General features: G+C 40.1%; 1 protein-coding gene across 2 annotated transcripts in view; it reads left to right on the top strand.

Annotated features, from left to right (window-relative positions):
* mllt3 (MLLT3 super elongation complex subunit) overlaps window positions 1–27,150 on the top strand; it is a 54,558-nt gene extending 27,408 nt beyond the window's left edge. Inside the window, exons 5-15 of one of the 2 annotated variants that reach the window (XM_008300509.1) lie at window positions 130–273; window positions 2,024–2,062; window positions 3,334–3,462; window positions 6,332–6,910; window positions 16,339–16,408; window positions 17,706–17,759; window positions 18,941–19,079; window positions 19,426–19,522; window positions 19,625–19,693; window positions 20,619–20,690; window positions 25,911–27,150. In XM_008300509.1, coding sequence (XP_008298731.1) covers window positions 130–273; window positions 2,024–2,062; window positions 3,334–3,462; window positions 6,332–6,910; window positions 16,339–16,408; window positions 17,706–17,759; window positions 18,941–19,079; window positions 19,426–19,522; window positions 19,625–19,693; window positions 20,619–20,690; window positions 25,911–26,042 — 1,524 coding nt within the window. In that variant the 3' untranslated portion in view covers window positions 26,043–27,150. The remainder of the gene's footprint in view (window positions 1–129; window positions 274–2,023; window positions 2,063–3,333; window positions 3,463–6,331; window positions 6,911–16,338; window positions 16,409–17,705; window positions 17,760–18,940; window positions 19,080–19,425; window positions 19,523–19,624; window positions 19,694–20,618; window positions 20,691–25,910) is intronic. The other variant, XM_008300510.1, reaches the window with a different exon arrangement.
* The last annotated feature ends 804 nt before the right edge of the window (window positions 27,151–27,954 follow it).

Genomic DNA, 27,954 nt, shown 5'->3' with positions numbered 1-27,954 from the left:
TTGTACCTGGGGTCTGTATGACATCCAGAACAATGCTGCTGTATAGGTGTTGACGTTGACAAAGTGCTGCTAAACTAAGTTTCATTGTCCTCCTTTTTCCTGTCTGTGTGGCTCACAACTTTTCCTCAGGAAGAACCGAAGAAAGTTCGCTTCGATTACGACTTGTTCCTCCACCTGGAGGGTCACCCGCCTGTCAATCATCTCCGCTGTGAAAAGCTCACCTTCAACAACCCGACAGAGGAGTTTCGTAGGAAGCTACTGAAAGCCGGAGGGGTAGGAGTGTGATGGAGAGACTAGAAATAACATTTATCTTGTTGTTGATGGGAATTCACAGCTTCATTTTATTTATCTATAACAGTTACTGTCAGAAATTCTAGAGTATGTTTCAGGTGGGACTTTTGCCATCTGTTGCTGTCTGTCAGCTAAAAACAAAACATAAAGTCCCCTCTTTGTTTTGTCCAGTGACAATTCCAGTAAAGTTGATTCGAACAATATGGCTGTATCCTCTGTGTTCTTACACTGACATTTCAGTGATGAATAGTTTTATGGTTAATTTAATGTAATCAGAAATTTGTTGCACTTGGGTTAATGCACTTTTTAAAAATTCATTTTGTACTTTACATTAGAGTAAATGTGTCTTAGCATCAAGTATAACTGACATTTATCTTATTGATTGATTGATTTAAAAAAAAATAAATAAATAACAGCATCATCAGTACAGTATTATTATTTTTATTTTTTTTACTTTTTCTCTGTTCCATTACATTGCTTATACATGTTCATACAGTGTCACACACTTCGATACTGGTCAGTAGATCTAAAACAGGCACTGAGACAAGCCACCTCTACAGTATTTTGTTCTTTTATTAATCGTCAACAGACTGCCAAAACCAATAGTGTGTTTGTTTTTCCTCACTTTCACAAGACCGGCTTAGGTCTGTGACTTTCAGCTCCAAAGCTCATTGGTTCCTATGAAAATCACTATCTTTAAAAACCAAACAAAGGCAACCCCTGAAAGCCAGTATAGTTTTTCTAAATGTAACTTAAACAGGAGGAAATACTGCATTTGTTGAGGACAGTTTCTAGTGGCAGATTTTGGAAACCTTTGAATGTGGGTGGTCAGGCGACTATCAAACAAACATGAAAAATGTGGTTTTGCCATATGAAACAGCTCATCTGCACTTTCTTCTTAATGTTTATTAGATTTTATTTCATGGATGTGTTTACATGTTTTTGGAATTCCAAATAGTCTAATGACTAATGTAGATATGGTAAAGGAACAGTCTTTTTTCTATGTCAGGAGTGTAAAAAACACTCCTCTTAGGCATACCAGCTGTTGCTCTTAAGAAAAGTGTGACTGCATACCAAATGTTGCTCTGTTACAGTATACCTAACCACTCCTGTTGTCAGTTCTCTGAACAAGCTGCCTTGTTGTTGGACCAGTGTTATCTCAGCTTTTTGAACATTTTATCATCTGAAAACTCTTTTGAAATATACAGTTTGTCTCAACAGACAGATGCCAGTGACTCTATTTCTTTTATATTAGGCTTCTACAATGCAGAAGCAGTAACTATAAATTAAGCAGCACTTAAATCAGCTGATGCTGTCATTAAAGCTCTCTGTAGTTGTTACAGTCGTGATATACTGGCATCAGTTTACCTTTCCTTAGTGTCGGGTGCAATCAGTCAGTTGGCCCCAGTCCAGAGGACCCCTGTAGTCTGGAGGTTTTATGACTGGAGCTAAGTGCTCTGTATTTACTTTGCCCTGCACCCCATTCTTAGCCTCAGAAAGAGCTCAAGTGCTGACATAGGACATGTTGAAACTCACATTTGCTCTTGTGCGCAAGCGAATCCTATCACTGGAAGGTCTACAGTCAGAGTAGATAACACCGTACAAGTTGTAATTAAACTTTTCTTCAGATGCAGATAATAATAAAGTGGAGTTTGCCTGGGCTAGACGTATTTGTAACAGCTTTGTACAAATAAGCTATAGATCCTAATTATGTTTCTTTTGTCCTTGACAGCAACGGGATCCTCACAAGCGAAGTTCAGAAGACTCAAAAGTAAGATTTGCAACAGCTTTTGGAGTCATGAATCAAGAGGTTTTCCTAAAGATGACATAAAATTTGGATACGCCTGTAAAGTGACTTCCAACATAGACAGACGGCTGTGTTGTCTTTACTTGCATATTCTAGACTTTGTTTTAGCCCTGTAGAAGATATTCCAGCAATAACAGACAGCTTTAAATGTTTGAATGTGGCCCGGGTGGACTTTTGCTGATTTTGGCTGTGATGATAGCAGTGTACTAATTCATTGCTTTGAAGTCTTCCTTACGTAGAACAAAAGCCTCCTCTTAGATCATTCTGGACCACTTCAGGCAACCAAGTGTTGCTTTTTCAACAGCTCTAGATAATAAACATTTAGTTAATTCTTTTTGGATATACACTGTTTCACTTTCTCTCCAAGAGTGAGATGAGACGATCGATATTAGTTGTGTGTGTGTGTGTATGTCTACGTCAAGATGTGGTTAGCCTAGCTTAGCATTATGACTGGAAGCAACCAGGCACCGTGTTTTATATTTCTGTTTGAGAACAGAAAAGGCAATACAAAGGCATTGCATGTTAAGGCTAGCTTTTTTACCTCTGCTACCAGTCATTATGCTAAGCTAGGCTTAACCACATCCTTACTGTAGCACCATACTTAATTACTTGAAGACATGAAATGAGTCAAAAGAGTCCAATCAGTCATCTTTTTTGGCTTAAAAAATGGTCTAAATGTTTCTTGCCAAAACAATGAATCAGCAAAAAGCTTTCATGCAACTGTCCGTGATACACAAGATAAAGCTATGACTATGTTCAAAGTCTGTACTGACAGACAATCAATGGATTTTCCTATAACATGCGCCACTAGACAGCGATGCCCATTGTTGTCTTTACGAATGTATTTTTGATGAGCGTTCAGGCTAAATACCAAAACCACAAAATGACTTATATGCAGATAATGTGATGCTTTTCATACATAGGCATTTGCTACACTTGTGCTCAATTTTCATTTAAAATATTTAATTAAATATTAAAAATTACCGTCACCTCTTGTAAGCGTAATCAAAATTGTTATTCAAGTAATTGTTTTGTCAGACATAAGTTGGCACCTCGCCAGGTATTCAGCCTCCTTTTTTATGATACTTTGTTCACATTTAAGTCAGCAATCATAAAATACTGAGTTTTGATTCCCAGCCTTATCTTGAATTTTACTATGTGGAACTGAACAGAGTTAATGTTGTATATAAAGCAAAGAAACCTCTGATCACGACTTGTGGCTTTTTCCCTGCCAGGTAATGGTAATGCAGGAGGGCTCAACCTCCCTGTTCGGCCAGCACCTCAAGCTGCCTACGCTTCCCAACAGCTCGCTCACGTCCTCCTTCTCCGACCCAAAGAAGAGCAAAAACTTCCATGGATCAAAGGTCAGTGTTGTTTCCAGATACAGCCCAGAGCTAAAGGGCCTTTTTTTTTTTTCCTCTCGGCCACACCCAGCCCTGAAACTTTTTAGCCCTTCACAGTCTCCAGGTCTTAATCCCTCACATATTTGGCAGGTTCAAAAATGTCCAATATGTTTAAACTCCCAGGATTTCAAAGTCATCCAACTTTGGCTTAAGCAAACCATATCTTGGCTTCTTCACAGACATAAGCACTTACTCCACTGACTCAGAGATGTGCTGCATTCTTATTTAATGTCCTTTTACATTCTCATATCGACATTTTATGCAATAGCCTTCTACAATTTTTATTATGTTTTTTTAAAGGTGGGAGGAAAAGAAGGTAGCAGCTGCATGTGAGGTTTAAAACATTATCTCGGGAAACACAAAATGTAAAATGTGTGTCAATAAACTGGCATGTTGTTTCCATTATGTGTTATTTTTAGTCTCCTTAAATGGTGTCATTTAAGAGCCACGTTAGGAGAGGCCCATTTCACATGGAAACGGTTTCCAGTCTAAACACAGTGTGTGTGATGAATTACTCGTGGAGCAGGAGGTCACACACACACACTCTCCACTCCTCTCTCCAGCCCTCTTTCTCCCCATCACATGTTGAGAATTATTGCTCAGGTATTAGAACATATTTTTGTGTTTTCTTTGTTGATGTTTAGCATAAAGGACAATGCACAACTATACACTAATGTCATTAAAGTCTAGCAAATGTGCAGCTGCAAAACACTATTATTTAGATGCATGAATAAGCAAATAATTATTGAAAAATATATGTAGAAATGCATGTAAATGTATGACGTTGTGATTTATGCATGTCATGCAAAGTCTATGTCATGGTGTAAATGTTTAGTATAAAATCCAATATAGGTGATAAGGGTTAAATATAATCTGTTCTTAAAGTCCAAAGAAACCTTTATCTACACATTTGAGATGTCTTTTGTCTCTTGCTACATACAGTAATGTTAGTTCAGATTTTTTTTCTGTGTATTACTGGTTCTGTCATGTCATACCTAAAGTACATGTGGGATTGTTGAGACAGCGGATTGTGCTGCAGGGGATGGTACAGTCCTTGTAGAGTTTAGGTCAGCAGCATCAGACCTGTAGAAAACACCGCCATGATGAACTGATGAGTTGTGTAGTCGTGACAAAGTTCAACAAAAACGTACATGAGCTTTAATAAATTGATATTTGAATGCTTTATTCGCCATTGTATTCCACTCGTCTATGTCACATCAGTATAGTTAATGTCTTTAGGAATTACTAAGTACAGCTGGAAAGTACGAAAAAATTGTGACACACATTCAAAGCCGTATTTTTGCTGGTTTTCCAAAATACTTTAATACTTTAGTTTGTATGATCATGACACATGTATTAAGTGTCATTCTATGTTTAATTGAAAAGGTCTTAAAAAGTTTTCATTTCTGCCTATTTAACCCTAAAGAAACTGCAAATATAATACAGTGTAAAGAAGACACTGTGGCTCCTAGTAGTCATCATATTAAGATATATTTTAATAATAAGTATTAGTACTAGTATACCGTCAGGCCATTTAAGTGGATAGCTGGGTTGTCTGTATATATACAGTGTGTGACATATTATTGTAATTGACCCCACAGACATTTACATGAGCTTGGGTCACCTGCTAACCTGCCAATGTCACAGCGTTGAAAGGTTTGTTGAAAGTGCCACTTTAGTGATCTCTTCAATGTTGACGGCCTCGAGGCGCTGTGTGTCTCTTCCAGGGCACTAAAGCAGTTTTTTATGTCGGGCTGCCCTGGGAGGGAAATGGGTTTACTGCAGCGGAGGAGCATGCTGAAGTTTAGAATGAGCCAGCAGCTTTACATCCTGAGGCCCCTGGGGTCACCGGCAGATAGACGAAATGAAAGGTTTTAGAGGTGGTTGGGCAGAGTTGTAACACACCCCGTCGTCTAGACTTCTTTAATGGGTTTACTGCATTAGTGAAATATTGACAAGGGGGCTGGAGGTGAGACCCAGGGACAAATGGCCCCTGTCGTTAGAACGAATGCATTTCCTCTTTTCTCCACATTGCCCTTCGCTCCACTTCTAAGGTTGTCCGTGTGAGGCTGTTGAAAAGGCCCCCTTCACCCCACTGAACAGCACTGCTCAAAAGAAGCCCTGAGTTTGCTCTTTAAGCCCATAGTTGGAGACTAAGAAGACCCTTTTGATTTTCCTTTAAGAATGGACTTCTTTTCATAGATGGTAATGCCAAACTGCAGGGTGGCATGCATGTTTTCTCTTGTGTAAAAGGCAGAGGATTAATCTTTCGTTGACCTAGCTGCCTAGTTTTTGCTCACTTTGTTGTTTAGGACGACGCATTTTAGAAGTTCTACATGCAGGCTAAAGTCCAGTCAACACAACATAATCACCAGAGAACCTTTTTTTGCTGCAAAGAACGGTTGAACACTAGAAAAGATGAAATTCAAGTAAAAACATTTCCCTGTTTTTATATTCGTGAAATTTTTCCAGCAGTGAATTAGTTGTGTCACAGCATTAGAAGTCCATCCAGTCATCAGCCAACAGTATTTTGCAGTGGCTTACTATGTCTTTGCCTCATTATGTTTGCCCACTGACCTAAAGTGGGATTTCCCTCTTCCTTGTGACCTAATCCTTTGAGCTGAAGTTTTTCCTTTTTTTAGCTTCAATGATTCTCTGTAATTTTCCTCTAATTTCTGTGCATGACTTAATGTGCTGTCATAGTTCATACACAATCCTTTAAACTGTCGGTAATCACAAAATTCAAAAGTTTCTTGCATATTGTTCAAAGTCCTTGGTTCTGTGTATTCACTGTATATGATCTTATTAATTTATTGATTTTAATCCATAGGATGGCTCAAAAGGAAGCGGGACTACCCTCCTCACCACCGCCACAACCACCAGCACCAACAGCAGCAGCTTCTCCAAACTCCACAAACCCTCCAAGGACCACAAAGACAAGCCTCCAAAAGACTTGAAAGAGCCCAAAAGTGCCTTCAGAGACTCTGGCTGGGAACCCAGCAAAGCCCCCAAAGAACCTTCCAGGAAACCCAAAGAGAACCAGCCACTTAGAGATATCAATCCTAAGATGGGCTTCAAGGAACCCAAGTCTTTGTCCAAGGAGCATCGGACTGAGGGAATGACTCATGGGTCAGGGCTAAACAAGCGTCTGTCCGCACCTGACAGTGACGATCATATGACCAAAAAACGCAAAAAGGGATTTGTGGATTCATCAGGAAAGCAGACTTCTGGGTTAGACACTCAACATTTGGATAAGAAACTCTTGAAGGATAGATTGCAGATGCGGACGAGTAAGTTACGACCAGATGGTGACGAGGCAGAGCGCAGGAAGGTGTCGACACTTCCACCATTCCAGGAACAGGTGGATCCCAATGACTCTGATATGGAGGACCAGTCAACCAAATCAGATGTAAGTAAAACATTTTTTTTAATTCTGGGGCATTGTATTAAAAATAAAACTGATTTCATTGATGATACAGTTATGCAGCCCACGTGCCTTTATCGTCATAGAAGTTTAATTCGTAGCCATTTGGACCTTTCACTAATCTAGTTTGTTGGACAAACTGAAGTTTACTAGGAAAATGTTGATGGCTGGTGGAAAGGTATCCAATTCTTTAGAGACTTTAAGGGGGGAGGATTTGTTGGTGGTCAGTTCTTCCTTGGTGTGGAAGGACTATAAAATCAAAGAACCAGCAGGGAGAGAATCTTCTTTAATGGTGGTCTGGTAGGCTCTAGGGGGCTGGGTGGGGGAATTGGAAGAAGGGGTGGACGCCAATAAACCTAGTGGGAGTTCAGCTGCATTCGTCTGGGTGGCCAAACAGGAAATGGGCAAAAACTGAAGTAAGATTTACCTAATGACAGCAAATCCCGGATTATATGCACTTCAAATATGTCTATGTAGGAAATATTAGAATGTGGACGTAGATTGTGCTTCCTTCCAAACAGAGTATCCCTCCAGCTCAAGAGCAGGATTCAAAAACCTCATCTACAGTGGCTCTTTTCATGAATAGGCTGACATTTGACTGGGTTGCCTGGTCCACGCACATTTGGTGGAGAACCTCCCCATAAAGAAGGGCTGTTTTAAAGCCAAATAGTATACAAGAAAGATTTATGGTTTTACAACACCTGAGGAGAAAGGGGAGACGCGGCGGTGAATAGCATAGAGTTCCCCTTTAATCCTTTTAGCTTTTGAAAGAAGAAAAAGGCTGAGCGTTTGTGGAAGAAAGGTCTAAATCCCTGTGCTTTGAGCAGTTTTCTTTTATGCAATGGTGTTTTCATTTCTATTCTCAAATGCTTGTATAAAGCGTGGGTCTTTTATGTATCTTTCTCTGTAGGGGCAGCTTGTTTAGGCAGGGGAGTTATTACTTAGCACTAGCAGAACCTGTGTTATTTTCAGTGCTGTATGGAAATGCCTTTTAAGTTTTCCCATACAGGGACTTGGGGTGGTGGGGGTGGGGGACTTGGTTGTAAAGGGGATGTGGGGTGACAAATGCCAGGTGTTTGATTCTCCCCAGGCTAGCAACCCCGGTGGCCGAGCGTCGGGCCGACACAGAGCGCCGCTCTCATTTCTCATGTGACCACTTGTTTGATCTCGGTGTTTTCCACAGAGCGCTGGGCCAGAAACGGCCGAGAGGAGGAAATGTGGAGTAGGTGATGACATGAAGGGAAAGCAGGCTGGCGTGTTAGCATGAGAACCTTGTTTTTATCACGCTGGATGTGGGCACTGGCTGAGTGATTTGTCACCTGCAGAAGTTTCTTTAAACCTAAGCCCTCATGTAGTGGAGTCATTACAGAGGCATCGTGGACTTTTTTCCTCAGGTTTTTGTTGTCAACACGATAGCTACAGTGAAACCCTTTTTTTTTGGTGGAATAACAACAAAAAAAACTTCTAATTTTTGCAAAAGCACAGGTTCTGAGTCAGGAGCATCTGTTCAATAGTTAAAATGGAAAAAGTCTGTCTCCCTTATAATAAAATAAATAACCAGAATGTGACATAATGAGAATTAATGATGGATAAGTACTGTTGGCAACATGTGCAAACATTTTTGATCATGGACCAAATTCAGATTGTTCAAATGATAACATATGCCATTGAGAAACAACAATCGACATGAATTATGTGCCTCTCTGAGTGGTCCATTTACTGCAAACACGCACTTCGCACTGCACATGCATCATTGTTCGTGTTAAAGTGAAACAATAGACTTTTTAAAATGAAATGTCACTTTGAATGGATGATGCAAACCTCAGAAATAATTTGAGCTGTAACGTAAACATTGAGAGTTAAAAAAATAAAATCACCAAACTATGAGATCGACTTAAAGAATCTGTGAATCATTTGGGTTTTTTTATATTTAATTGAGAATCTGAAAAGTGAAACGTCGTGTTAAAAGTCTCCCCTTGTGTGGATAAACATACACTTTTACAAGAAACAGTCAACTTCACTTTGCCACAGATGCATGCAATTTAGTCATAAATAAAGGGATGTAATTACAACTTTCTGATGTGCACTTGCATTCCTGATACTGACACCGAGATAGTTTTCTCATTACAAACTAATGTGCTAATGACTAATGGGAAAGGAACTGGAAAGCTTGCCAGACAATCCTGCAGTTTTTAAGATTAACTGTCAAACTGCAGTAAGCGTGAAAAGGAGCTCATAAGTTTATAGTACATCCGAACTGCAAGCAGCAACATTTCAGTATAAATGAGGAGACTTTGCTTGAATTAATCTGGAGTGTCAAACTGTCTTTATTGACATTAAAATAGTTCTGTTTGTACAGCCCCTGCTGAATTAGACAAGCAAACCAAATAGACTAAGCTTGCTGGCATTTCTTTTCGGCCTTCCAAACTGTGCCAAGAGTTGAGACCAGAAGCCAGATTGATGCCAGCAAACTCTGACTAAAGACTATTTATTGTCTTTGAAGAGAGCTGCTTTGGTGGCTTGGAGTAAAGCAGGACAAAAGCCCTAAAAAGGAGTGGTGGTAAGATTTATGGCACTCTGAAGAAGCTGTCCCATAAACCAACAGACCAGCTGTGGGTTGTTTGTTGGCAGGAGGTGACAACCATTGAAGCCTTTTGTCCTCACTTCTCTCTCTTTCTCTCATGTTTCTTCTGGAGGTCGCTTCTCACCACTTTGTCTTCTTGAGCAGCTGTGGTTTGCAGTGGCAGACTCCCTTATGAATTTGTGTTTGCATACTGAGATCCAAGTCCATTTGAAATTCCCTTAAGACTGACACAGTGACGCATTTTAAGTCCACATCTACAGTTTATCTGAGTGACTCACGCACACATCATCCAACCTGGCTGCACAAGCGTCTCCCAGCTGTGGTTAGATGCTGCTTCGCAAAAGAAAATAAGTATGAATTGTGAGAAAATGTAAATTTGAAACTGTGGGACAACACATCTTCTATAATCCTGAGACTCTTAATCCAGAACTTTTAAGAACTTGAAAAAATATTTTCAAGAAGTTCTTTGCAGATTTTAAACTTAATTAAATGGAAACAGATACTCTGCTATACTTTATTACAAGGGTTGCCACTAATACCTCCTTATCTATTGATTAATTTACTAATTTTACAGAAAAGTTGATTCATTTCAACATTTGATTTTCCTTCAAAGAGCAAAATGACAGTTCTATTTAAGTTAATTTTGCTGTGACAAAATATATCTTTTTCGATATGTTTGCTAAGTGGCACATGGACATGGTAGATATTTTAGAAACCAGCCACGGAAACGCCTTTCCTCCTTATTGTGTAATGTTTCTGTGAATTTGGTAGTAGCTTTAAATTCCATGTAAACATAGCTGAATTCTCAGCACAGCAGTTGTCTTTAACTTCAGTGTATGGTGAGTTTTAGATGCTGTTGAGGTCACAATCAGGATAGTTTCAGTCACTATTTCATACTCGTCCCGCTGAATGACAACAGAAGCAGAGAAATATGTAAAAGAAAAAGGCTTCATTGGGAATTTGGACTATGTAGCATTGGATCTTTGGAAACTGCCATTGACTAAAACTGTAGCACTGGCTGCAGCTGACCAGTGCCTTGAGCCATGAGTGACTCCAAAATTGATGCGATCGAATAAGACGACTAATTGTCGCAGCCCTGTTTACCTTATACTGCGATGTAATAGATGCAACACTGCCAACAATTTTCTTTTGCATTTTTGCCGTTTTCCGAGGGCACCACAAACATAGCACTCTTATTTATATTAGCAATGTTGTTTTCAGTTGCATGACCTTTTTACTGCTCTAATACAAACAGAACAACCACAGCAGCACCAAAAACAAAACAGGATTCTTGTTTGTCTAGACAAAGCTGACCAAGTGGAAATTGCCTGATGACTCAGGAGATCAGCGGTGGCGATTTGATTGGACAAACAATGTGTTGCCTTATGTAGTTGCGACATTTGCAAGATACGGCCCACAGAGTACCTGTTTTTTAACAGCTTCATCCTTTCTGTGCCAACAATATTTACATACACAGAGCAGGGCTGAATAATTATGGCTAAAATGAAAATCAAGATTATTTTTGATCAATTTTGAGATGATGATTTTTCACAATTCTTCACTGATCTTGGAGACAAAATATTTGTCACTTTCAGGTGTAAACAAAGGTTTCACTTCCATTCCTGCCAGTATGTATGTGCTGCAGTTTTAAAAAATAAAAGACATGTAGAGAAATTCAAAATATATGTAATGAAGAAAACTACTGCAAAAACCTTGGGCATACACAGGATTGCTGCACTTGATTAGTTGTTGACTTTCCAGTAATTTCTAAAAAATTTTTGGACATTCGCTGCCCAACTATGACACAATATTTCCAGCCTTGTTGTTCTGAACCACGGTGTTTAAAGATAGGAAGGGCAAAGAAGTGCATTCTGTCTCAAGGGTCTGCAGAGCTTTCCACAAATCAGCGACCAGATATCAAACTATTTGGATATGTCCATTTCATCTGCAGCCAAGTCTGCTGGTGTGAGCTCTTTCTTCCCTCGAGCGCCGACTGCATCATCTTTGCTGTTTCTTAGCTGCTCACACTTTCAAAAGCTCTGTTTGAAGAGAACAACAAATGATTCTGTATCAAAGTGATTTAGTGATTCAGAGCCTGGCCCATGAACAAACCAACACAACTGCTCATTTTAAAGCTAATTTGTCTTCTGAAGTGACTACGTTTGTTATAAATTATGAATAGAAATGTTAAAGTTTTAATCTTTTCTTAATGTTGTCAGCATTGTAGCTACAATTTGGCTACAGACAAGATTTTAGGCAAGTACACCTCATCCAAGCCTTAACATGAGCCTTAACAACAAATGTTTATTTTTGTAGATCTATCGATTAGTTGGTGTGTGAAAAAAAAAATAAATAAAAAATTACTTGCAAATTACATATACTTAAAATAGACATTTATATACAGATGTAAAACTACCCACCAGTGAGTTAGAACTGAAGATGCCTATTGGAAGAGAGATTAACCTTAAAAAAAAAAAGTCCTATTGCTTTTTCGACTGAAAGACGAACTGCTTGTGGAGAAAGTAGTCGTACAAGAATGCCTTCTTCTTAGAGCGACAGAACCACTGCAGACTCTTCACCACTTTGACCACACGAGTATCTTGTTTGGAAAACAAATTTGACTGGTAGTAGTGTTTCCAGGGGGTCACATTTGCACTTATTTAGTTTTGTTCCCAGCATGTTGGTGCTTAAAGCCAAAAACAGAATGTGCCTGGCATTTATTTACATCACTGAGCCTGATCGCTAACGGACCTGCTGTAGGCCTCATTAGTTAAGAGACATTTCTCACTGGGCTTGTTACAACTTAAATTAATTGTAATGAACTCAAATAGCTTCTTCAAATGTCCACTTGTGCCTGTCTTTAAACTGAGTTTCTAAACGATCAGATACAAAGCTGGTAGAAACTTTGCTGAGGTGCTGTGCTGTGTGTTTGCCACGTTATCTTAATGACGCTCGTGAGTAAGGTGCCCACTAGACATTTCATCATAGGAAGTCTAATATTACGAGGCATAATTTTCTTCTGGTGTTTGCGAGAGATAATATGGACTGTTAAAATTCTTACACAACTAAGTCAATTTACAAAATTTTAGGCTTTGTTCAGGCCTCCGTCTCTATTGCAGTTATTATCACTTCTATCAAAGCACCTCACCAACAGATAAAAACCATGAAACCCAGCAGTGAAAACAGATAATGGCAGAAGTACAAAAGTCAGGAATGTTGGGTTGGGGGGAGCACTTGGAGCTCTGCCCATTCTCGCACCTGTGCACACCTGGGATCAGTACAAAGAGAAGACTTGACTGATGGATTGGTGGTCACTACAAGTTCCTAAAACTGGATGATGTGCCACTTTTCTCAACTTCAGAAAGAGCACATATTGCTCTTCAGATTGTTTATTCAGAAAAGCAGTCCAGTTTAATCTATAGGCCTGGTTTATTCTAACAGAGTGGGGAAGTGGAAGGAGACACATCCCTCCCAGATAATGTATAATTTTATCGATTTATGTCAACTGTGTGTATGAAAAATCAGGTCCTTTCCCATGTCCCATGCCCTGACTTAAAACTATTAAATTCATCCTGAACTAACCCACAATCCAGAAATACATTAACTGTTGTAGTTATCTCTCATCTCCGTTATCTCTTATCTCTCAGTCATCATGTAAACTGGCTTGTGCATTTGACCTCTTTTTTTTTAAATCACAGAAGCAGCAATTTTTGAGTATATTTATGAGTGTCATGTTAATCCAAGCTGTAAAGTGATGTCTATGGGACAGATGAGTAGGATTTTAATTTATGGAAGCAGAAGTGCCCAAAATAAAACTGTATTTCTTTTATATATATGGATATTAATATTTACAATGAGTTATTTGTTTATTAGGTGTTTGCTACATTTATACAGTATATTGTTGTAGCCATATGACTAAGATAGTTAGATAAGTAGATATATGATGGGCTGCAAGGTGACTTGGTGGTTAGCACCGTTGTCTCACAGCAAGAAGGTCGCCGGTTTGTGTCCTGGTGAAGACACCCAGGATCTTTCTGCGTGGAGTTTGCTTGTTTTTGCTCCCACAGTCCAAAAACGCGATGAGGTTAATTGGTGATTCTAAATTGTCCGTAGGTGTGAATGTGAGTGTGCTTGGTTGTCTATCTCTAAGTGTAGCCCTGTGATAGACTGGTGACCTGTCCAAGGTGTCCCCTGCCTTCACCCTAAGTCAGTTGGGATAGGCTCCAGCCCCCCTAACGACCCTAGTGAGGATTAAGCGCTGTATAGATAATGGATGGATGGATTGATGTATGATGTGGAAAAAAAAAACATCTTTGCTGTTTACATTAATTATGTATCAAACAAACACCATACACTCTTAATGTTAGTCAGTTAAGCTGAAAATACAAAAACTGATTCTTGTGTTCCAGTGCACAACCAACCCCCAAATGGCAGGAATCAAACCTGTTGTTTCTGCTGAGGTGAACCACCCTGCTCCACCTGTATACCCCCAAATGTGAGGTTGTTGGGTGGTTGACATGAAAGGTTTCAGTGCTGTTTGAACAGGTTTACACAAAAACAATCACTCTTAATTTCATGGAACTTTGTGGAGTGGTTAAGCATGGGTAACGGAAGAATTACATTTTGGTGCCGATCCAGATTACTCTCTTTAAAATTGTGACCTGGGGCATTGGCGGAGGATTGTGTCACTCTGTAGGTGTCCTTCTAGTTGTATCTTGTTTGTGGCTGCAGTGACATGATGCAGAATTTTTTGTAGTCCACAATAAATGAGATGAGCAACAATGTTTGTTTGTGGCCATAGTTTGCTGAATGTGTGTTGCCCATCATATACTCAATGATTTCTAAGCTAAATGTAGACCCAAGGTTCCTTTGAGATGAACACAGGAGTAGAGCAGCTCTGTGGATGGATGCTGGCTTGACACAGAGATGACTTCAAAGAACAAATGTTGACGAAGATAGACTAATATGTAACCTCACCGCTTGTTAAAAGCTGCACTTAAGCAAGCTTTAGGGTCGGTTTATGGTCTCTCTGAACCAATTTGTGAGATGTGCTGTCATACCAAGTCAGAAATCAAGAGTATTATAGTCTCTGACACAGTTGGCCAATCACGGTGTGAAGTTTAAAAAGTTGTGTGGGGTTCTAAAGGTATCCGATCATCCAACAAAACAGTTTGGATGGAGTATAAAACCCACCTTCTCCTTTTCGTTTGTTACCGAACTATTTCTTTAGCAAAATTAATGACAGATGTCACGATCAGATCTCAAAAGTCAGAATCAGGGCTGATCAAGGCATTTTTTTAACTGATGGGTACATCACAAACCTGAGTCTAATCCATTGTCTGCAGCTGCTGTAACAAGGGTGTCTTAAGGGACAAGGGCAATTTGTGACAGAATGCTGTGGATGCAAGCTTTGACTGTTTTCCTAATGAATGCAGCATTATCAATCAATAATTAATTAATAGTTGGCACAAATTGACACAGTGGACATTTGTCCTATGCTGATATTGTATAGTCATGAGACACATGACATGGGCGGTAAAGGCAGCTTTGCTAAATGTGCTGCTAGGACACTGATCCCAGCTTGTCTCATGCACAAGCTCTGGCCGGTAGCCATTAAGTGTCACAGAAGACTTTATCATGGTCTCCCTTTCATAGCTACACCCGATGCAATTAGTAAAGGAATCTGTATATGTGTTGTGCAAATGAATGTTATTGCATGTACATCTGACACAGGATTTAAATTGTTCAGTGGCTGTATAAACTCATGCTGTGTTCCTTGTTTAACAGTCATGCTTTTGATATTGTGTTGTGGTAATGCTCCATCATGTTTTAAATCTGTGGCACAGTAAATAGTGAAGTGAAGCTTGCCCTTTTTATATGAACTTAAACCTGCTTGAAGTTTCTGACAGAAAAATCAGAATTAGACATTTTCCTTAAAATCATTTAGCCCTCATGAAAACATAGTTCTGAATATTATATTATGTCCCCCTAAATCCTGCACACCTTTAAATGTGGTGGGGACCAAAATATTGGGCCAAATCAGGTTTATTGTCATTTTGCTCTACATACACAGTAGTACAGGCAAGATGAGAGAGCGTTTCGTCAGGATTATTCAATCAGCAAGTTTTGCTGAATGCACATCTGGTATAAGACCCTAAATGTTCACTGTTGCTGCCTCCTGAAGGCGGCGCTCCGTCCATGCACGCTACCATTCGTTGAACATGGCTTCAGGGACACAAAGACACACACGATGGTGTGACGATGGTGAAGCCGCAGATGCTGCCCAGAACTAGCTGTCTGTCTGTCCGCCCGGAATAATGTCGTCCCCTCCGGCTGGATGTCCGTCTGGGATGTCATGGAGCCATGTTTCTGATAAAGCAAACACTCAGCAGTCTCTCCACTCTCTGCGGGTTTCTCCCAGCAAACATGGCTCGTCCAGCTTGTTGTCGAGGGGGCGGACATTGGAGAGTAGGAGGACGGTCCTGCTGGTCTGGAGGGGTTAGTCTTTAGCATGGATCCCGGCTCTCTTCCTTCTCCTTTGTTTACATTTGTACCGTTTGCGCTTCCTTCTCTCTCGTGTAACTGCCGGCAAAGTCTCCGATCGGACTCCGTGTTGGTGTAGTTTGTCCAAATCACAACTGATTGCTGTAATTCCAGCGGCGTTCACTGTCCTGACACCCAGAAAGGTCTCCTGGCCGCAAGTTTTGCGGATTGAATGTCTGGGATAGACAATACACACATGGATGGTGTCTGTTTAAAAAGCGTTCTGCATCAAATGGAAATCTGTCCCATGTGTATTTTATTTATCTGTTTCTCTTCTTTCTCCCAGTCTGAACAGCCAAGTCCAGCCAGTTCCAGCTCCAGTTCAGGCTTCGCTCCTACACACCACAAACGGCAAGGTAATTTACCCAGAGCACTTGCACAAGTCGCAGCTGATCTCACGTTTTTAGTCAGAAATTACCTAAGTAATGATCCAGTTTAGCTCCCATGAAGCACCCAAACATAACAGAGCTTTATAGTGGAGCCTTTTTTACTCTGAGCTCAAAATAACTTCTCAAGTTCACTTACCAAATCTAATGGAACATAATGGCACACTTGAGTGGGAAAACATCTCTATTTAAAAAGCTAATTTTATTTTTTTTACGGGTCAGTCAGCACACTTTGACAAGGATGAAAGGTGTGCTTAAAAAATCTGAATTCTTTTCCTGAGAAAATGCTCTGAAAATATTTCACTGACTGTTTTGTTTGCTGAGATTTAATAATGACGGTTAGACCCACTGCCAGGAAGAAACTTCTATTTTTAGAATTGTATTTGAATATGTTTAAAGAATATGTGTAAAGATAAATACAATAAGATGCAGTTGGCATTTCTCTGAAAAGTTTCACAAGAATACATTTTTGAGAACAGGTCATAATATTGTGAAATAAATTAGTAGGTTAATGATAACAGCTCAAAATATTATGTGATAAAGTTGCACTTTAGTGTCAGAAAAGTTTCATTTTTGGAAAATTCAATAAATGATGGGAAAAGCTAGTCAGGTTTATGAGAAAATATATTATGATAAACCATAATCATGTTGTAAATTCATGAGAACAAGTTATGTTTTCAGATAACCTGCTATTTTTTAGATGACAAATGTGCTCTGCTTCATGAATAAGTTGTAGACATTTGTTGTAATACTTGTGTGGCTGCACTAGTGTTTTATTACTAGTAAAACCAACAACATAAAATAGAAGAAATAAAAGCTACTTTATTCTCAAAGTGTTCACATTGTAACCTCTAATCGTGGCTATCGAAGACCTACATGAACCACCAGACTGCCTGAAACAATTTTCCAGCTTAACGTAGTTTTGACAGGAAACACTGATGATATTATCCTAACATTCAGCTGTATGTCATCTGGATATTGTCGAGCAGCATCCGGTTTCACCCGCCACATGTTTAAACCCGTTTGACTGTTCATGTCAGTTCCCTTTTGGACTGACATTAACTGATACAAACATTATCCAAGTTCTGAAACAAAAGAAGGTTTAAAATGCTCTCCAAGCCAAGTTGGACTAAAAATAGTCCAGGAGGGCCGTGTGAGTCTAAAATGTACCATTTGGTCCCGAATACAGGATATTTTTTTCATTGATGAAGCTTCTTTTCTTGAGGGTGACCTGTGCTTGTGTGTTTGTAATTTTCTCTGGATGCAGTGGTGGACTTCATCATCAGGAAAAGGGTGGCTATACCGGCCACCACCCACACAGGTAACAGTTCCACTGTGAGCTGTGAGGACCCCACAGTCCAGTCACATCTGCATGGGCGATAATTTCCTGCTTGTTTATTTGCATGAACATTCATGCATCTCCTTACAGCCATGTCAGCAGGATTTGGTGTGATATCTTGGATATGATACCACACAACTCCTCAGAGCACCCATCACTGCTGATCCAGCATATTTTATGTCCTGTTGGTCCGTATGATGTCTCAATCTGGGAGCTCACTATTCATATTTCGGATTTCTGCTCTCATTGTTGTCCAAAAACTATTAGAAACACATCACTGAGCCACACTGTTACACTAAGTAACTTGTTCCTTCATTACCACGAACACACTGTAATTTACTTTGACTCACTCCTCCATACATCACCCTGCTGTCCCAAATACTCTCTTGAGCACTAAATGCAGATTAATCCGTCACTGTAAATAGTCCCCAACAAATTCCCTGTTCCCCTCTGTTTGAGTAATGCTTTTTAAAAACTACAGTGAACAGCTGTTGTAGGAGAAACAGTATATTAGTGGGTTGTTTTTTAAAGATTTACATCTTTAGGAGGAAACAATGGGCTTGAATCCAAGAGCCACAAATGGGCTAGTGAAGTCAGAAAGTAGTGAGAGATGAGTTTTGGTTTTGGGCTTTTCACTGGATTTATTGAAAGACCCTTTAAATATGATGCTTGTTGTGATTTTCTGTCATTTATACACTGTGAGGATGTCAGAAGTCTGTTGGTTAAAGTTCCAAATTTGAGGTGAACGCATGTCGAAATGCTGCTGTGAGTGAAAATGTCAAGCTTCATTCTGCTTTGAACGACTTGTTTGCAATGCTGCCATGACTTCTACAAAAGAGATGTGAAGGCCGACTACAGCTGTTTGGTTTGTCGTAGACTTTGGCTGATCAGAGTGGGTTAAATCACTTAAGAAGATGCCAGTAGAGCCCAAGAAAACAAATCTAGATCTGAGAATATACTCCTTAAAAAGTAAATCAACAACGGGTGCTGACCTCTATGTTACTGCAGCCACGATGTCCACTGGACCACCTCACCATCATTCACCCTCCCAGCATGATCTCCAGATTTTTTTTTGCATGTGTTTATTCTTGCTTTATTTGAAATTTTAAAGAAGAAGAAGAAACTCAATTGTCATGTTGCGCTCTGTGTTGTGTCCCACTCAGTGCTGGGCCCGCTGCAGTCGGTGATGCAGGACCTCCACTCTGACGACAACGACGACGATTCAGAGGACGACGATGACAACGACGTGGACTCTGATGTGGATCGGCCGGCACACACGCATCTCACACACCACCAGCGCAGGTTGGTCAGTTTGAGAGCCAGATTAGTGTCATGAAACTGAAATCATAGATGCAGGTAGCAAACGCTTATAAGATACAGAAATGAGATTTAACAAGAGTATTGCTGAGTTTCTATGTGCATTTTAAATAACCAAAACAAGCCTTTATGTGCAACCCTAAACGTTTGTAGTGAGTCACAAAAAGAAGTTACACATACAGTGATGCACTTTATCCATATTAGCCTACACTTGTTCAAAATTGTGACTTGATTTGCCCTCATTTCTTTAATGTCTGCACTAGTTTGTTTCAGTGGTGAGACTTGTAGAGGTATTTATTCGATGTCTTCTCTCTTGTGACTACCTGCTTAGGGTCAGTTTAAGCGACGGCAGTGAGAGTGACAGCTCCTCCCCCTCACCCCCGTCCCGCAACGAGGCCCCGCCCTTATTAAAGACTACTAATAACCAGGTAACCCGATATGTCGGTTTCATTTAATACGGCTAAAGAAAGGTGTTCACTTCATGTGTCCCCCAGACTGACTTTGATTCTGTTTGTTTTGCCCTCCGTCAGATACTGGAAGTGAAGAGTCCCACCAAGCAGAGCAAGCAGGACAAGAACAAAAACATGGATTGTGACAAGGTACACACAACTCTGTTATGTTTGGGTTTTTTTTGAGTAGTCCACAGTGCAATCTAATACCAAAAACTCAGATAATAATTGGGCTTTGAATTTGCTTCTGTTGAACTGTGACTTCCTGGTTGGAGCACGTAAGAGAGACCACATTACATCAATTTTAGCTTCACTTCACTGGCTGCCTGTACATTTCAGAGTTCACTTTTATTTGTTTTTAAATACTTAAATGGTCTCGCCCCACAGTACCTCTCTGAGCTGATTTCTCTTTTTTCGCCAGCCGGTGCCTCAGATCAGCTGATCAGCTGCTTCTGGAGGTTCCAAGGTCTAGGCCAGGGGTGTCGAACTGCGGTCCTCGAGGGCCGCAATCCTGCATGTTTTAGATGTTTCCCTCTTCCAACACACCTGATTCAAATGATCAGCTCATCATCAAGCTCTGCAGAAGCCTGATAACGATCCTGATCATTTGAATCAGGTGTGTTGGAAGAGTGGAAACATCTAAAACATGCAGGATTGCGGCCCTCGAGGACCGGATGTCGACACCCCTGGTCTAGGCGGAAGCTCAGAGGGGACAGAGCCTTTGCCGTCACAGCTCTGGAATTCTTTGCTGCTGCTCATTAGAGAAGCACCATCACTGTCCATTTTTAAAACCTGTAATTTTTATGCCCTGGCCTTCAACCTGGCATGAGACTCCCGTTTTATTGTTTTTTATTGTTTTTACTGTTCTTATTGTCCTTTTTAATGATTTTATTATAATTTTATTGCATTTTCTGAGTTTTATTGTTTTATATTTTTAAGATGTGATTTCTTGTAACACCAGGAGCCAGTTTGGTGAAATGTACTAGCTTAATGTCTGTATAAAACATGTTCACTATGCTGTGCCCTATATGACAATCAAATCAAAGCTAAAGTCATGTTGCTGTGTGTTTTCCAGGCTTACCTGGATGAGCTGGTGGAGCTGCACAAAAGACTAATGACACTAAGGGAAGGTCACATACTGCAACAGGTGAGCTTCTACACCAGTATCACCAGTGTGCTACTGTAGTTTTTTGCCTTTGTGTTGCATTCCTTTCAACCAACTCACACTATGCATTTTACATATTTAACACCTCTCTGGCATACAAAGGTGGGCGTAAGGGATATTTAAATATTTGTAGGCTGCCAAATGATTAGCAAACAATGATGTGTTTATGGTACTTGTGTGGCTGCATTACTTTGTAGTTTGTTGAAGCAACTAGTGGTTAAAGCCGGTTTCTGTGCTGCTCATTTGCTGGACTTAAACAAAAAAGTTGTCAAATGGTCTAGAAGGAATGCTTGATACTTAATACTAAAGAACAAACCTCATTTGAAGAGAAACTGAGAATTCTTCTTCCATCTCTCTGCATTGCAGAGTTGGACTGAGTTAGTCTATCTAGACTAAACTAGATTGAACATGCTCTGTAGGTCGGACTGGGTCATCAGTGTACAATACATCTAACTTAGTATCACCAAGCAAATGGTTAAATTAGCTTCGTTAACCAGTGGAGCAAAATCCCTCACGTATTTTGCGAAATGATTGGAAAAAGGATGTCGCCTTACTTTGCCAAGGAAACGAGCAACTGGGCTGCTATACGAGTTAAGTGACGAAGCTTTACACAGCATCCTGGTGTTTATGTGAGCAGTGTCGGCTTCATCAAGGTTACATTGTAATTAGGGGAACAAAACGTTGGTGTGCTGCCTAATTATGTCACATCAGAAGCTCCACATACAACATTGTGTACTGAAGCTCATTATGTTCAGTTGGACTTCGAAAAGATGCATCTATGAGAGTTGCACGTGGAATTCACAAAACTTTCATTTAAACCATTCAGCATATAAAATGACCCCAACTAAAGTCTTGCTTAGCCAGTCCGTTCTGTAGGACAGGATGCTCTGGCTGCTCTTCATTATCAGTCTGCTATGGGGTAAAATGCTGTTTGTTCCCCCAATAGCCTGGCCTCATATTTCTTTAAACCAGTCCTTCTCAAATAATGGGGCGGAATGCCAGGGGGGGCACGTCTGACCCCGGGACAGTGTTAATTTTGTCAACGAAAACTTTTGACGACCCATTTTTCCGTGACTAATTTCATTCAACCAAATCAGTAGCTGGTGCGACCAATGAAGGAAGTTGGTAGCACCAGTTCTACCACTGGAAAAGTTAGTCTGGAGTCCTGTAACAGAATCGCCAGGTGCAAGAAACCACATCAATAGCTGAGGATCTCCTGCTCCCCACTGCTCTTGATATGGTGTCAACAAAGACAACCACTGCAAAGTTGAAGGCTATCCTCCGCGTTGCTTTTACTGATCGCTGAGCAAGTTATTGCTGCACTATTTTACTGCTCATGATATTTAATTTCAGTAAATTTAAACTCATTTCATGACTATTTAAGGCGAGGGGGGCGCGAAAGATGGAAAACATTTGAGAACCACTGCTTTAAACCAATCGTAGTTGCCATTAGCTGAGCCAAGTGAGGGATGAGGCTTAAATGTTTGATGATGCCCTCAAAAATAATCAGAGGTGAAACTGTTTGGTGAAACATTTGAAGAAATCCACGATTGCAAAAGTCAACATTTTCAGTGTGGATGATTACCTGCCTGGAGGTTGTTGTAGTTTCTCGAAGCGATGGGGAATTTGAAATATACCCGCAGCCTACATCCGATGAGTCAGTCTACCCTGATTTTGATGCAATCTCATTTTCCCAAAACTTTTTTTACACCTCCGTGTTGGTGACAGCTGAGACCAGACGCATTTTTTTTTTTTTTAACTTATCCGCCCCGTACTTGTGAATGTGATATCTCTCGACAGGATTTCTTCAAATCTGGCACAAACATTCATTTACACTTGAGGATGGACTGATTAGATTTTGGGTGTTTAAAGGTCACTGCAACCTCACTAAACAGCCGTAACGAGAGCACATAACAATAATTCACTTGCTGATTGTGACAAAAAAATTCACACAAATGTCCTGATGGTCCAGAATGTTGATTGGTGCTAAAAGTGTGAGAACATCGCCCCAGCTCGAGCACTCTCTATTGGCTCCCCGCTCTTTTTAGAATTCAGTTTAAGACCTTGCTGATTGCTTTCAAGACTTTAGTGGCCAGACACCATCTTATATCACAGACTTTATTCGCTGGCACTCAGCTCCTATAGGTCTCTTACATCTGACAGCAAATCTTTTGCATGTCCCAGGGACACAACTAAAAGGCGACAAAGTTGCTGCTTCACAATTCGGGGACACAGTTGCCTTTAGAAATTACATCTATTTGCTCCAGGCTGAAGTTGCATGTTTACTCACTGGACTTTTTGGCCCACTTTTCCTGAAATCTGTTGTCTGTAGTTGTATTTTTGTCCTCTGTTGTCTTTGCATGTTTGTGTGTTTGATTGTCGTCTTTATATTTTTATGTCTTTTTTACAGCACTTTGATCTGCCGGGTAAATGCGCTGTAGAAAAAAGCTTGACTTACGATCTTGCGTCTTAGTTTTATCTGACGTGTTTGATCAAAAAAGACGTTATTTCCAGATGCAGTTTTAAAGTTTAACAGTGATTTTAGATTTACTTCAGTGAATATAAAGTACAGACTGTGCACACTGATAGGATCACGTTATGTTGCTGGTAAAAATGTTAATGCCGTGGAGATTTGGGCTTTGATATTATCGTTTACATTCCTGCTTTATTATTTTCGATGCAAAATTAACACTGAACCGCCAAGTTCTAGATAAAAGACAGATAGCTTGGATGGGTTCCCACAGTTTTCACTGATCTCAGCATATTATCAGTGCGTGCCAGTGGTATTGGTCAGCGATATTGTAACCTTGGATTAGAAGAGGAGCTGTGATCTGTTACAGATCCTCCGTAATCTGCGGCTTCATCTGGAAGCAATGAATTATTTGGTTAACCTCTCTCCACCTAAGAGATTGCATGTTTCTTGCTTATATTCCCGAGGCCTATCATATAGCAGCATTAATGGATCTTCCCAGCAGCGGCTGCCAAGTTCTGCCTCGCTCTCCTAACAAGACGTCTGGCTCAGAGGAAAGACGAAATCCCATCCAAAACAGCATCGCCCGTGCAGAGCTTGAACTTGCACAGTAATCAACCTAATCTAGCCGAGTTCACCAAGTGGCTCCACTTCCTGTTACAAGAGATGGAAATGATTAAGTCGCAGCCTTTCCTGCACGCTGGTGGGGACCACATATGCAGATAGTCTGTCTTCAGACACTGGAGCATGACATGAGTTTGGTAGCTGTTTCCAGCTGAAACGAATGCTAAATAGCAACAAAAATGAGCAAACGGGCCAAATCAGCACCCAGACAACTGCAACAGAGCACCAAAGTGGAAAGAGAGAGCATCTGACTTGGATCGGCCCAATAATTAAAGTGGGCTGCAGTGCTCTCCACAGAGGCTTTGTAATGTGAGCGGGACCAGGTTGGGTCTTGGTTTTTTCTCAATCTATGTCCGGCTCATTTTGAAAACCACATTTAAACATTAAATCATTTTTTCCAAGTTAATATCGTGCAACTGTAACACCTGAGCAACAGGAAAACGGCTAAATCTCAGCTTTTGAAATATCGTTGTTGAAGACATTAAAAGAAATTAAAGTGGACCCAAGAGGCTGAAGAAATGTTGAATGGCAGTTTAATAAATGTAAATGTAGGTGTTGAAAAGAGGTGAAATGCTAATTTGAGTGAATGGAATTAAGGGGTAGTGCTCATAGAGGTAGTTCAAAGTGCATAGAAAGAAAGTAAGACGTATTTCAGGAGCAGACTGTGTAAAACATTTCAGCGTAGTTTAGCTGGCTCCAACTTCTTCATCCATTTTCTGATGCTTTTATCTTCATGTGCTTCATATCCGTTTTGATGAACTGGCATCTGTTTTGTCTTTGTCTCTCTATTTTCTTTTCCCTGTTATCACTTTTCGGAACTGTAGGGTCTGCTTTGTAATGTTGGGTGTGGTTCAGGATGTTGTTGTTCTGTGATGCCTGGAGATGCACCGATGGACAGCTTTTGTTAGACTGGGCTGCTCCTCATTCAGCACAACATGTACGCATTATTTCAAGTGCCCAAAGGTGTCACCAAACCTGGGGGAAAAAATCTATAGATATATTTCGAGCTATTTCCATTTTTACAATCCCTACAAATTCTGCATATCAACCCTAGAAAGATATTTCGCCACGCTTCATATATCTTCCAACAATTTGACACTTGCTCCTCTCTTTACTGTTATTAAACTATATTGCATGTGTTTTGTTTATTAAGTATTTTTTTTCTCAATCTGTCTGATCTTAGCAAGCAATGCCTGCAGTTCAAACAAAAAGAACCTGAATTAATGTTATGTATGGTCGGAGCTGAATCACTTGTAATTTCTCAGTTGCACCATGGAGTGTAGAATTTTAGTCTTTTAATAACTCTAACAAGTAATAATAAAGAATATAATAGTGATTAAAGCAGCTTTGAAAGGCGGCTGTGGCTCAGGTGGTAGAGCGGTTGTCCTCTGATCGTAAGGTTGGCGGTTCGATCCCCGGCCCCTCCGCAGTTGAAGTGTCCTCGGGCAAGACACTGAACACCAATGGCAGGCAGCACCTTGCATGGCAGCTCTGTCGCCACTGGTGTGTGAATGGGTGAATGAGAAACGCATTGTAAAGAACTTTGAGTTCTGCTAAGGTAGAAAAGTGCTACAAAAGTGCAGAACATCTACCTTTTTGGGGTTTTTTTTCCCAATAAAACTCTACGTCTTAAATGATTAGTTCAAGGATTGTCTAAAAAATGTTTTGGGGATTTTTTTGTTTGCTTTTAACAGTTTCTGGCTGATAAATGGTGTCATCTTCCTTTTTTTTTAAATTTCTTATTTTATTTGAAGAGAATAAGCCTTCTAAACTGGCAAGTTGTGGGGACCAGCGATTCAAAAATGTAAAACTATTACTAATATAAATATAGTGCAAAACTGTGCTGACAAAATGTATTTTGCAATTCACCTTTATTGATCGCCTACATTTAGCGAAAAAAAAGAAAAATACAAAAATCCCGACAAATATCTGAAACAAACCCATGATTTTAAAACCTACACGACTGTCTATCCAACAAACAAATAATTGAATATTCAAAAATTTGGGTCCAACTTTAGAAATTCTGATATCCAGTTCAGAAGTTTGTATATCCAAACATGAGCTGAAATTGCCGCCTGTCCTCACCCGTTGTACCTTGTGTTTTCCAGATTGTAAACCTCATTGAAGAGACTGGACACTTCCACATCACAAACACTACTTTTGACTTTGACCTTTGCTCGTTGGACAGAAGTACAGTAAGGAAGCTGCAGAGTTACCTGGAAACCTCCGGACTGTCCTGAGGCCCTGAGCAGCTGGCTGCTGGATCTCTGCCTCCACTTTGACTTTTCTCGAATAAATTCCAACTTTGGATGCAATGCAAAAGCCTCGCTGCGGCCGGGTCCAGTCGCTGTGCGTCCAGCCTGCCGGTTGGACCGTGTTCTCTGAACGGAGAGGTCGTCCCGCTGCAGAAACCAGAGCCAGGTGTCGTGGGGATGAGCCCTGTCGATCAGGAGATCACCCGGAAAGCCTTGAAAACTTCACTTGATTAAAAACATAGTGAGGAGGGCGACCTTGTTGCTCTTAATGAATGTGCATATTGTTACCATGTATGTTTCTTGATTTGTTGTTCATTGTGACAAATGCATGGTCAACATTGCCTTACAACATTGTAAGTCTTATTTATTGAATTTAATTTGCAGGTGTGTGTGTGTTTGTATTTGAAATGGCAAAAAAAAAATTCAAAAAAGGGACAAAAAAAGAAAGAAAAACTGCAGAATGAGACTTTGTTGAAGCACTTCACAACAAGCAGATCTTTGAATCTGCGTGACAGACGAGCATTTCTACAACTCCCTGTTATACTGATTTAAACCGAACTGAATCATCTCACTGGGAACAAAAAAAAAACTGCCACAGCAGGTGTTGGGTTGACAGCGATGCATTTCTATTCCAGTCTGTTTTGTTCAAGCCAACGCTGTTCATAAATGTGGAGCTTCACATTATGCAAAAAAAAAAAAAAAAAAAAAACCTGCTTTCAACAGCCAAGCAGATACATTCCTAAATTACATGAGGTCAGTCTTTTTTTGTGGGAATCCAGCTGGAGGCCAATCAATGAAGGGAACTGGGTTAGATGATTATGAGAAGTGCTGTATTTTCAAAATAAAAATTGGGTTTAGACGCCCATCTTTTGAAAATGAAAACTGTGTTTGTTTTAGGTTCTTAATTAATTTCTGTGCACTGAAAATGTCCCAATCAAATACCACAAAGATGAAAGCAGCATTCGTAGGCTTCCTAGATGAAAGAATAACAATCTGTTGTTTAAAGGTTGTTGGAAGACCTCCTATATGACTGAGAAACATCTGCACACTTGGAGCAAAAATAAATATTGACTTGATGGGAAAACATTGAAAAGGAGGTAACCATTATTTTCATTGTTGATTAATGGAATACATTTTTTTAGGTCCATTAAATGTCAGAAAATAGTACAAATGTCAATCAGCGTTTTCCAAAGCCCAACATGGCCTCCTTGTATATCTTGTTTTGTCCACAACCCAAAGATCTTCACTCATCTCACTGAAACCATTCAGAAGAGAATTTACACTGGTTTAGTTTTAAAAAAAAATAAAAATCAAGCCATATAATCGATTATGAAGATTGTTGGTACCTAATTTTACAGCTGGCAAATAATCGGATGTTCCATTAATGTAAACGTTGCCTATTACAAAGATGACCTTGCCCTGGAAATAGCAGCACATAATTTCATATACGTGGTAGTTTTAAATATAACCCGCCATTTTTTTTTTTTCACACTCCTACACAGCCAGCCAGTCTCTTCCGAAAGTCGCTGATATTGTCGGTCAGAAACTTGATTTCTGCATGCAGCTTCCCCATCTCTCGCTAGACTGCGTTTCAGTTTGAGCTGAAACATTTTTTGTTTGACGTATTGAAGCCCATATATGTAAAATTGCAATAACTACATACTACGGTGCCCTCCAGGAGTAGTATTTTTTTTATTTTTGAACACTCTGGCTTGCGGCAAAGCACATTAACGCCCCGCCTCTCCACCTCATGCTAACACTCTCCACTGCAATCAGCCTCTTTTTTTTTTACAAAATGAATCAATTTTCAAGGGAGTAACACAACAAAAAAAAACTACAAGTCCCGTCGCCTATGTTGCGACTGCTGTTAAAAGATTAATTTTTCTATCATGTTTTT

Source organism: Stegastes partitus, unplaced genomic scaffold (assembly GCF_000690725.1).
Source record: "Stegastes partitus isolate 25-593 unplaced genomic scaffold, Stegastes_partitus-1.0.2 Scaffold1553, whole genome shotgun sequence".
Lineage (NCBI taxonomy): Eukaryota > Metazoa > Chordata > Actinopteri > Pomacentridae > Stegastes > Stegastes partitus.
This window is presented reverse-complemented; position numbering and strand designations above follow the sequence as displayed.